Here is an 11899-nt window from a genome sequence, read left to right on the forward strand (position 1 = left end):
TTATTAAGATTGAGTCTGAGTGTCTAGTTGATTCTCTTAAAAGTATATTGGAGTTAGTCCATACAGATTGCTAAGCGAAATATTTGGTGAGGTTGTTAGACCCCCCGCTTTTCACCTCTTTCAATCTATGTGGTTGCAGAAGTATTTCCCTTGTTACCTTCATTTCCTTGACCTTCTCCTTCTTTTTGTATCTCTGTGTCGGAGGTTGTAGTCCCCTTGTTACCTACACCCAGTTTTTTGTGGCCTGCTCGAGGTTGAGGAGTTTTAGCATTAAAAGGAGTTACTTTCATAGACCTCTTCTTACTCTTTTGAGTTACAACTCTACCTCCATCTTTGGTTTGATTCATAAAACAAAGTAAAAAATGTAATTAATATTAAACATTCAGCCAAAAATACTAGCTTCGGCTAATAAAACAATGGTTCAGATAAACAATTAATAAAAGTTCAGCTACATGATTCGGCTGATGACCCTAAATTAATATTTGAATAACAGAAGAGTATTCGGCTAATAGTGGGAGTTATGACTAGTATTTTTGTGGAACTCAAGTCAGAAGTTCGGATGAACTTTAACAACAATCGAATCAGTCGAACTTCAGTTTATTCTGATATACACAAACTTCGGTTGAAGATTATGTATCTAACTTAACGATCTTCTACACTAATAACTATGTTCGGCTGACAAATTGATGTTCTGCATCAGCCGAGTTGTTCTTCTGAAATATATAAAATAATGAGAACGAAGGTAGGTTCGGCATATACTATTTGTGACATTCTAAGACGCATCACACTATGAAAACCTTAATTTCATCCATACATATCTGTTTTATCGATCAAACAAAATAAAAACAAGATAAGTTTGTTACAGATACCTTCTAGTATACATTCTCAAGCAATCGGGATTTTGATTACGCTCTCCAACATCGCTCATTTTGATTTGGGATTCACTTGCTTGATTACTTGCTTGATTGAATTGGATTCGAACATGCGGATCAGGAACTAAATTTCTAACGCAAAGCTTCATGCTACTCATCATTCTATAGTTGTGATTTTAATCGATGATCAAAAATTTATCATCGAACGATTGATCGGCGATGGAATCTTTTTTTTCCAATCGGCTGATTTTGTTTTTGGTTTTGGTTCTCACTAGTTTAAGTTTATATTTTTGATTTAACAGAAGAACGTTTTTGTAATTTAAATTATACAAGGGTAACTTGATCATTTACATACAGCTGGACAGCCCTTATACACCCTAGCTAGGCCAGTCATTTCGTATGCCTCAGAAAGTTTCACGTATGCCTCAAAATAGATTCAGGCCATTGAAGTATCTTCATCGTGCTGACAATGTCAATTCCAGCATTTTGCAGAAAACTTCTTTTTCAGTCTATTTTTGTGCTGCTAATAGTAGGACTTTTCGTAGAGAATTTCACGCTCCCTATATAGAAAAATGTCATTCCACATTGGATCATTTACAAACCAAAACAGGGTACAATAATGTGGAGAAAATAACATTTTATTAAGAGGTTTCGCCAACAACATTTTTTTGTTTTATTTTTCTACTATACACACTTCATAACCAGCAAAACCAAAATACATATATCGCTTCTAGGAATTACTAACAGAAGGATAAATTTCACTAATATTCTGTGCTCTAGACTCTATCAATTACTTTAGTTTTCATCTTTTTATGGATCAGGGAGAAGTCTGCCTTGGGAGGAATATTCTCTAGTATCATCATCATCACCATCATATTCATCATCTTCGTCATCTTCTTCGTCTTGGCTGTGCAACAATGAGGAATTAACTAATGGACCATCATTGGATCTACTCTCTGTTTGAATATCTTGAGAAGCACTTGAAGCTTGTGTCTCACTATCATATGAGCGCCTCTCAAATGCCCTTAATCTCATTTCGTCAGCTTTTGAGTTTCGCCCCACTATCGGTGCTTGGACTGGAATACGGCCTTCGAGCATGCTTACAACGGAAGACATAAGAGGCCGAAGACTGGGGGAAGGGTTGGTGCATAACAAAGCTATGTTCAACATTTTCAGAGCCTCTTTTTTCGAGTACTTTGACCCCAGAACAGGATCTACAAGGTCGAGTAGATTTCCCTGCTCCTGTAGTACATAAGCCTGCACATATCCAAGAGAAGATGGTTAATTTGGCTGCCAGTTTCCTGCCATCATTCTATTCATCTAGCTAATTATTATGATTAAAATAGTTGAAAATAACGGTAGCCCTAGAATCTTTCATGCTTTCATGATATGCAAGTGCTATAATGCTTATATAATCTTACCCAGTCAAGAAGATAGACGAACTCCTCCTTCGGTCTGTAATTTGTGTTGCTCTTCCCACTGACGATTTCTAAAGCAACGATTCCAAAGCTGTATACATCTGCTTTGTACGTCAAGTAACCCCTCATTGCATATTCTGGAGCCATATAACCTCTACAAGTAGTAGACAGCAAATATCACATGATGAGTAGATTATAGGCGAATTAAGCAGTCCAATTCTTGGCCTGTAATGATGAGGCAGATTACCCCTCATTTCTACCTCCTGAAGTTCAAACTTTTACGACCCATTTTTTTTATATTCAAGCTAATGACCACTCTAACAAACAACAGACACACTAAATGAACTAACAATAACTAACATAGGATAAAAAAGAAAGGTAGGGGGAGGGAAAACCAACTTACACAGTTCCTGCTATTCGTGTACTGATATGAGTGTTCTCGTCCTCGTCAAGTTTAGCCAAACCAAAGTCAGATATTTTAGCAGTGAGATCTTTATCAAGCAGGACGTTTGTTGCCTTTATGTCCCTGTGAACTATCTTCAATCTTGATTCTTCATGAAGATAAGCTAAACCTTTTGCTATCTCCAGGCAAATCTTATGCCTTGTTGGCCAGTTCAAATTCAGTCGCTGTTCTTCTTTACCTAAGGTGGTGACATTTCTAATTAATTAGGTTATAAATTGTGGTATGGACATTATGGAAATCACGAGACTGTTTTGTAATGCCCCTTTGAACATTATGTTGTAGAAACCCCCTTAAAAGGCATAAATGGACATCAGCAGCAATGAGCACATGTTAATAATTGCACATGGTACCGACTCTGAAAGTGCTCTTACTACGGTATTAAAATAGGGAGTCAAGGTGCTTACCAAATAGTGCACGTGCAAGGCTATTATTTTCCATGTACTCATAAATTAGCAATAACTGGTTTCCTTCAATACAACATCCAAAAAGCTTCACGAGGTTCTGGTGTTGTAAAGCAGAAATCATGCCAATCTCATTGATAAACTCGCGATTGCCCTGCTTGGACTTAGAAGAAAGCTGCTTCACAGCAATTATTGAACCATCATGCAGTTGACCCTGATATAAGAAAAATGAATTTTAATAAGATTCTTTGATAGAACAGCAATGTAGCCTGGAAAGAAAATTCTTAATTACCTTATAAACTGGGCCAAATCCACCTTCACCTATTTTGTTAGCTGGGTCAAAGTTGCCAGTTGCTGCTTTAATCTGTCTTAAACTGAAGTAACCCGTTTGTGATTCTATTCCTGCTCTGAGTTCTGCCAGATGAGAAAAAAGAGAATGAAATACAATTTGGCCAAGAACTTTCTTAATACCATTCTAATCTGTATATCAGACCACAGTCACAGGAAAAAAGGAATAGAAAAAGGAAAGCCATTAATAAAATTTTGCTTTTCTCTTTTAAAGCAATATATAACCTTCCTGTTTGTTACTGTCCTCAGATAAGTTATACAATGTTATACTAAAGTGAAGACTATCTTCACACAATTGAAGACGACCGCATAAACTTTCAGAGTATTCATTCTATTTCAACTTCAAATATCTTGTATAACGCAAACTAGCACCACACTAAGCAGGAAAAAAAAAACTAGAACAACTCAGCTGCAACCTTGAAATTTTCATACAAGTGAAGGTATAGTGAACAAATAAGTTCTTTATCATTTTCACTAACCTTTGTTCTCAAGGTCCTTTCCTCCTAGGTAACCTTTCTTCCGGAGAGCTGCCAATATTAGTAACACTAGTACACACGCAGCAGCTACAATGCCAAGAATAACTCCAATAGACATGCGACCTGTGTCCGTTCCGGGATCGAAGTCTAACAAAAGAAGAAACCATCAAGTATTGATCCAAGATAACAAAGAATATGGAGGACAGAGCCAAATTTCTGGATTAACTTACTTGGTTTGACTGTTATTGCTGAAATTAAAGGTCCATAAACACTTCTGAATGGAATGGAAGAAGTTCCTTTCCCTCTCCAGAATAAGTGAATCTCAAGAGTGCCATTAGTAACATCAATGTTAAGTTCTTTAGTTACTCTCTTACCGACCCCTTTAGCCTCCTCTGCAATATTAAAGTCCTTCAAGAAACTTTTGCCCTACAAGTAGTATATCAAAACAATGTCTCATAAAGCCCGATTGAAGAATCAGAAAAAGGATTGATTTGTAACTAATTGTCAAACAATCTCAGCAAATAATTTGATCCATTTAAAAGAACGACGCAGACTTGCCAACACTCACTTGGATTGATACATCAAAAATGCGTTTCCCAGGACCGTTATTTGGTTGGTTAGCAGGGAACATTATTTCAGCAAAGTGAAGAGTCACATTATAGTTTCCTGGGCGCAAACATAAGCCATAGTACTTCAGAGAGACAGGGGCAAGGCGAGCTGTCGTATACAAGTCTGCTGCTGTCATGTTCGGACTAGATTGAGCAGAATATATTGCCTTCACATTTCCTATGTAGTTCCCCATAGTGCTAGAAGCCCATTTACCATTAGACCAGAAAAATGTTGATGGACCCATTGTTGATAAGTCTGGTTCATAATCGTTGCCTTCAAAATTCACAGCTGGTCCACCACAATTGATGAACAATGAAAAATCTGCAAGGATAATGATAATGTGATAATTTGCATGTGTTGATGTGGAAAAACATAACACTTTTCTTTTTTCGAAGAGCTCAGATCAGTCAGACATTAGTAACAAGCTTATCTACCTACATTTGGGTTTTGAGTAACAGGGTAGATCCTTCTTCAAGCACCAAGGAGTTCTGCGAAATAAAGATTTGGTTATTTTACTTCTTCTGGTTAGTAAGTATGTACAAAAACAAGAACCATGAGTAGTCAAAGAACTTACGACTTGTCTTGCGGTGATGAAAAACTAGATACCTTATTCCTGTTAGATCATCAAATAAAGAATGGTATTACATTTTAATATTTTATATAAAACTAACTTTCCAGTGACAAATAATTAATTGCAAATGGACTTACAAGTTCGATTCCTGACAGCTGGATTGAGCAGATCCTGTGAAATTGTTGTAAGATATATCACTGCAATACAGATTGACACACGTATTTATGAAGTGCACAAAATGTTTTACCTCACACACAGATTAGAAGCAGATAAATACATACAAGTTCCTCTTTGTGTTAACTATCCACGACGGTATGGGTCCAGTCAGTGAATTATTGGTGAGATACCTACATTCAAGAACAATATCCTTTTCAACTCACCAATCATAAGGACTCAAAATTTGAGTCGACTTTATTGAGTATAAGATTTTTTTAGAAGGATTTCTTAGAGCAAATTTACTTACACGAACCGCAGTTTTTCAAGCTGTTGAAGATTGTCAGGAATAGTGCCATCCAATCTGTTAAAGCTCAAATCCCTGTAATATGAAACTCTCTATAGTGAAGATGGCAGACAAGATATTCAACTTTCTACCCCAACCAGAAACTGATTACTTTTTTCAGATATTAGGTGAAAATAATCACAAAAAAGGAAGGTAATTGATATAATAAAAGACACAGTCGGTTCATATAAAATCATGTCTTAATGCATAATCACTTAAAAATGGGAGATATAAGAGAATTCTTTCATGTTCTTGTTAAATCAAGTGTAAAGAAACAGATATTTTGAAGTGAAATTTGAATAATTGGTATTCTATCCAAAATTCCGAACTGCCAAAGAAACTTACATGTTGTCCAGACTTGTCATCTCCTGTCCAATATATTGTGGGATAGAACCACTAATCAAGCAATTTCTCAAGACCCTGTCATTCATTTGAAAAAGTTTTTATTTTAATTCACTGAAACTACAAAAGATTGGTTAGTATAAACGATAAAAACACGCAGTGAAGCATCTGCGTTAACCACAGTTCAACTCACAAATCTCTCATGACTGTCAAATCCTTCAAATCTGGGAATTTTTGCGTACTGGGTCCCTTCAAATCAGAGATTCTCCTGAAATAAATTTGCATCGACTTAAAACAATGAGCTCATCATTCTTGAATTCGACAGTCAAAAGGAAGATCATTTGAGTAAACATTTGGAAAAAGGGTGAAAGTGGTCTAACAGTATAGTTAAGTTCTTCAAAAGGGATACGGCGGAAGGAATGGGTCCCTCCATGGATGTGCCTTGCATTTCTCTGCAAAAGTTTATCATAAATCAAATCAGTCTTCAAGATAGACGCTTTTTCTTTTACGAACCAATACATAATTCGTAAGTATTATACTCACAGCCGCCTGAGTTGTGTCCAATTCCCAATAAACTCAGGTAAATTGCCGGAGATGCTAGTCCCATCTATCCTACTGCAAAAAGCAACTGAATTCAATGTACTTACTTTAAATGAAAGATACAGCTTAAACAAACCCATAAAACTCTATTTCAATTGAGTTTACATACAAATCTCCCAAGTTCTTCAAATCACCAAATTTTTGCGGTAAGGTTCCCGTGAAATTGTTCCCCGATAAAAGTCTGCGAAAATACGAAGACCATACCAAGTGAGTTTATCATTTAAAGGTGTAACTACTCTAATTAGCTCGACTATTTGGAGCGACATAACTAATCAAATAGGTAAATGAGACTGTAACTTCTAGAATTTATGATCAATGTTGCAAGTGAATGAAAATACTCTTACAATCTTTGCAAACTTTTCAGATTACTAAGCGCTGGAGGAAGAGGTCCATCAAGCTGATTATCTTGTAAGTTCCTATTACAGACAAATCCTGTTAAGCACAAATTATAAAAATAAATATTTAATTTCTTAATACAATCAAACTTTAATCACATCTTACAGCTCACGCAGTGTAATAATGTCACCAATTTCCTTCGGAATTGATCCACTAATGCTGTTTGCCAATAGAGACCTGCAACCAACAAATAGTTTAGGATGTATAAATATAAATGATTAGTATACAGTGTAAGTGAAGAATCCAAACAATGTAATACATTAAAATCTTACATGATCGTGAGAGGAAGGGTAGACCAACTCTTGGGAATGGTTCCATTAAGATAGTTACGACTTAAATCGCTGTTAAACAGAAAGAAATGAACCATATTAGTCACTGACATCAACAAGACAGAGAAAGGGAGATGATCATGGCAATGGAAGAAAAAAAATGATAACCCAGTATATGATGGAAAATTTGGAACTGAGTTTAATCATGTTACAGTTTATTACTACGCCTAGGATTACGAGAGCTACTACGTATGTAATATTGTTTTCTGAGAGGATTTTGAACTGAGGTGGAGACAGGTCTGAACTCCATGTTCTCTACAAGCATTAAAGATTTGCACTGACATAGGTGCAGTTGGCTCAGACGGACGGCAATTTACCAACCAAGCCGCAGCACATTATCCATGAACAAACTTCATTAGGCAAACTTCGTTCGTAAAGCATTTGAGTAATTAAAGGTACGCTCTATCAAAACATCCACCTTGAGAGCAAACAATCTTTATGAGGCATCTCATCAAACAGTTTTTGTGCACGAACAAAATAAACACTCATAATTTCAATGGAGCGAGTTAGAAGATAACTTACATTTCCTGGAGAAATGGAAGATTGCCGAATTCTTGAGGTAGAATTCCAGTTAATTCGAGACCTTTGAGTTGACTTGAAATGAAAAGAAAATCCGTTTCAGAAATTATAATTAATTATAAAAAGATGAAGAGTTGAGTCATGAGGCAGCAAAGGGATATTACATGTTTGTGATATGACAAATTGAAGAAGAGTTGTAACTACAATCGCAGGTAACACTACTTAAGACATCTCCATCTCCAGTAACGTTTACATTAAGATCTCCACTTCGAGTGCATGAATTTTTGCTGACATTCTTCCAATATGTAACGTTTATCTTTGTAGAGATATTCTTTAGTGCTTGCACTGCAATTGCACACAAGTTTTTGGGTTTAGCAACACAATATTGATAATAATGTCATAAGACTCATAGCAGGAAAAACAAGTAAAATATCCTGGAATTGATGCTCCGATGCAGGTGGGCCTCATGGCTCCCTCTGGTATAATCATTAGCACCTTCTAGGTGTTTGCAGATATAATGTGATCATGTTCAATTACAGCGATATGGAAATGCCCGACCACTTCACACTTCTGACACTCAAAAAGTCAAGACGGGCTAAGTTTCAGTCTCAAGAGTCAAGACGAATAGTTGCATTCAAGTTTAGAACGTACACACTCTGACACTCAAAAAGAAGAGGATAACAAAAAAAAATATGGAAGACAGTTAGCAGGGCAATGAATTAGTATTAGCAAATCTCTTTGTCATTCTACCCTGGTTTGTATGCATGTACTCGGGACATCTTCGGCTCCAAGTACGCCTGGTTGCGATGTTTCAGCTCATATTACCTCAAACGCATACATATATAAATACACCTTTATTTAAATATTTGTAACCCGTTTTGCACGATTTTAGGAAAAAAAAAAACCATTTTGCACGAGTATTCTAAAAAATACAACCTCTATTTAAAAAAAAAAAAATGATACTTTTACTTTTTTTTTTTTGTTTTTGCCTAATAAACATATTGTTAAATTAAAATAGTAAAAATATCATTTTTTCTGAAACAGATAATGGGACGAAATGTTTTGTCCATACTGTAACAGACGGTTAGGTAAAGCAAATCTTTTTTTACTCGGCCATCATTTGCTAACCAAGGATAACTAACAACTTTCAAACTTTGAAAGCCATCATCAAACAGTGCTGCCTGCTCTAAATAGTTACATGCACATGGGGCTGAGGGAATAAAGGTCAGTGGAAACCATCAATTCTTAGCTGAGGAGATGTAATGCCAGTCAAAGTCAAAGTCAGAGGAGGCAACGTAGCCATCTACAATTGTTCAACATCCAATTATCTCTAACCTCCAACTGTATTTTGAAATTTTAATATTTTCATTTTCTTGAGCTCGGTCGCTCGATCAATAGGAAATTCTTAAATGCACCCGAAAAAGAAGAAATACAAATCTTTTCTAGCTCTCTTATCTATTGCCCCAAAGAAAAATGAATAGCGACATGTACCAAAAATTCAAAAGATAGCAAATTGCTCGACAGCCACAGTTCATATGATGGGATCTAGCTAGAAGACCAAAGGCATATATAGACAACTTTGACATCTAAATACTAAAGCATGAGATAAAACGTGTCAAACGTGTCTGTTCTTTGGAACTGATGCTTGTACCACTTCCGATGAACTGATATCCAATGTTTTTGCTCGTATTTGAGTTTCTGTGGGACCCACAATCTGAATCGGAGGACGATGATAACATTATCTTAGTATTATACTTAAACTCTATATTCAACTAATTAATGCATGGGTAGATGACGTACTTACTAACTACTAGTATTACTGTCTTGACTCAGAACATACTGTATTTTGCTACTAAAATCTGAACTGTAAGTTCTTTTCCGACAAAGAAAGTAATTGGATTGATCAAAGAATGATACCAAAACAGAGAAAGGTTGAGCTGAAAACTCAACTCTCAATCTCACCCCCCTATCCTGATATTCTAAGACCCAATGGGACTCAACAGCTATATAATTAAGTAGCTATCTCAAAACCAAACAAAAGCAAACATCAAGATTTTGAAAGAAAAAAATCATCACAAGATACAGTCATGGGTGCCCCTGATTTTCTTTGCGAAGTTGTCAATTATTGAAATTCATGTGGTAATAAGAAGAAGAACTAATTTTTTAAATATTTTAGTTATGTTTTCAATGAACCGAGGCACTAGAAGTTGATGGGAAATGGGAAATGGAATTTTAATTAATCAAAAACAACAAGGAAATTAGTAATGACTATGTTACCTTCATCATCAGGAATCACTTGAGCTTCAGATCCGAATTCACCATAGAAATTTAACAGAAGAAACAGAAGAACTAGAAGAGTTGAGATTTTTGGAACTGCTAATTCCATTTTATCATTCAAAAACAGTAGTAAACTATACCATATCTCTGTGTTCTAATTAACTAAGGCAAGAGAAATTAAATGATGCGCTAACAGCATTTGAAACTTGAAAGAGTGAGAGAATCGTAGTTGGATGCTGCTGGCTTTGGCTAATGAGAATGACAGTTCGATACATCTATCCTTTTCTCTTCCTTTGTCTGCATCTCTGGTTTTGGTTTTGTTAAACGCGTAGTCTTAAATACATCTAGCTAAAATTAAAGTTACTAGAGCGAAAGAAGTACATTTGATTTTAGCTAACTCTCGGTAAGAAAGGATTAGAATTATTCAAGAACGGTGGGCACCACCCGCCACATGATTCTTTTCCTCATTTACAAAAGGGCTTACGAAAGTTATCATTTTACCTTCTTTTCTTTTCAATGCATGTTATCATTTTACTTTTTACTGATTATATTAAGAGGGATTTTTCTGTTGAAAATTTGGGTATCAGATGATGAAAAAAGTTAAAGAACATGACAAAAAAAAATGTTGTAAAAGTCCTTGCGATTCATTTCAGCAAATATATAGACCTTTCCTAGATAATCTGGGGAATAAAATCGGTCAATGAAATAATGTTTTCAAGATAAAATGAAGCCATAACAGCGTTAATGGGATTCGAGAGTTGTACTCCTTTGATCCAACCAATAACACACAATTATTAGATTCTGATGATGCTTAGAGAGAGAAAAAAATCAGAGATTTTGATATGTTGAAATGGGAAAAAGCCTCTGCAATTTATAGAGGTTTCACTTCATTTCCAACAAACGCCTTCAAAATACATCCAATAATAGTGTCTCGTGGAAGAAACACCTTATGGAAAGAGATAAGTTTGTAAAATTTTCTAGTAAACCGAATTAAGTTTTCAAACATTTATATAAATATCCAACACTTTTCAGGGATTTATTTCTAGAAAAACCGCCCCAAGCTCCCTCAAAACTTTGAAACCTCAATGAATGGAGATGATGAACCCATAATATTGATCCACATAAAAACTATGGGACCTATCAAAATATTTAGCATGTAAGGTTTTGGACGAGTCCGACTTTGTGCACCCAGCTTTAATCGGAATGCACATTCCTTCTTTCTTGATAAGTTGTGTCTCAATTGACGGAATTTATATTGCCATTTTGTTTTAATTGTTGATCTATTTTTATTTTCAATATCTAAACTATAATCAATGTCTTCTCTCTCATTACTTAACTCATCTTGTTTGTCTAAGGTCTGGTTTTCAAAATTTCACCATCGTCCATTTTCCTCATCATAGATACTTTAAACGCATCTAAGAGTAAACTCAGGTGATTTTTTGATTAAGGAATTCAATGACTGTATTAAAACCTTAGAAGAATCGAAATTCGAAACTTAAATCACAAATTACAAACTTAAAGCCTCTGTGACCGAGAGTGAGAGTTGTCAAAGATGCAGGTATTGTCACTAAATCACAAACTTTTGATTCGGGTGTAAACTTAATCAAATAATAATGATTAGGAGCTAACATATTCCTAATGATATAGGATTCTGTTGAAATTCTCAACGCCTATCATTGGTATTATAATTTATGGGCGAGTGGGTGTTAGGAAAAATGAAATAGAGATATGATTGTCCGAAAAATTGATGGGAGACAATGTGTAAGACTTCAGATAATA

General features: G+C 35.4%; 1 protein-coding gene across 1 annotated transcript; it reads right to left on the reverse strand.

Annotated features, from left to right (window-relative positions):
- Positions 1-1492: 1492 nt before the first annotated feature.
- Positions 1493-10447, reverse strand: LOC113346198 (probable LRR receptor-like serine/threonine-protein kinase At1g53430). Its single transcript, XM_026589771.1, has 24 exons — positions 10121-10447; positions 8008-8188; positions 7847-7918; positions 7268-7336; positions 7101-7172; positions 6944-7015; positions 6709-6780; positions 6543-6614; positions 6380-6451; positions 6193-6267; positions 6003-6077; positions 5622-5693; positions 5440-5505; positions 5296-5355; positions 5162-5200; positions 5026-5075; positions 4547-4908; positions 4209-4404; positions 3982-4125; positions 3447-3568; positions 3158-3368; positions 2694-2931; positions 2294-2444; positions 1493-2129 (listed from the first exon to the last, which is right to left on the reverse strand). Exons 1-24 carry the CDS (start codon positions 10227-10229, stop codon positions 1683-1685), a joined length of 3099 nt encoding a protein of 1032 aa, XP_026445556.1. The 5' UTR covers positions 10230-10447; the 3' UTR covers positions 1493-1682.
- Between the last annotated feature and the right edge of the window lie 1452 nt (positions 10448-11899).

This window comes from Papaver somniferum, unplaced genomic scaffold (genome assembly GCF_003573695.1).
Source record: "Papaver somniferum cultivar HN1 unplaced genomic scaffold, ASM357369v1 unplaced-scaffold_99, whole genome shotgun sequence".
NCBI lineage: Eukaryota > Viridiplantae > Streptophyta > Magnoliopsida > Ranunculales > Papaveraceae > Papaver > Papaver somniferum.

Coding starts and splice junctions, on each gene's coding strand:
- LOC113346198 (XM_026589771.1), bottom strand. CDS start 10,229: ATGGAATTAGCAGTTCCAAAAATCTCAACTCTTCTAGTTCTTCTGTTT. Junction 4,126..4,208: donor AGCAATAACAGTCAAACCAA/GTAAGTTAATCC, acceptor TTCTTTTGTTAG/ACTTCGATCCCGGAACGGAC. Junction 2,445..2,693: donor ACACGAATAGCAGGAACTGT/GTAAGTTGGTTT, acceptor TACTACTTGTAG/AGGTTATATGGCTCCAGAAT.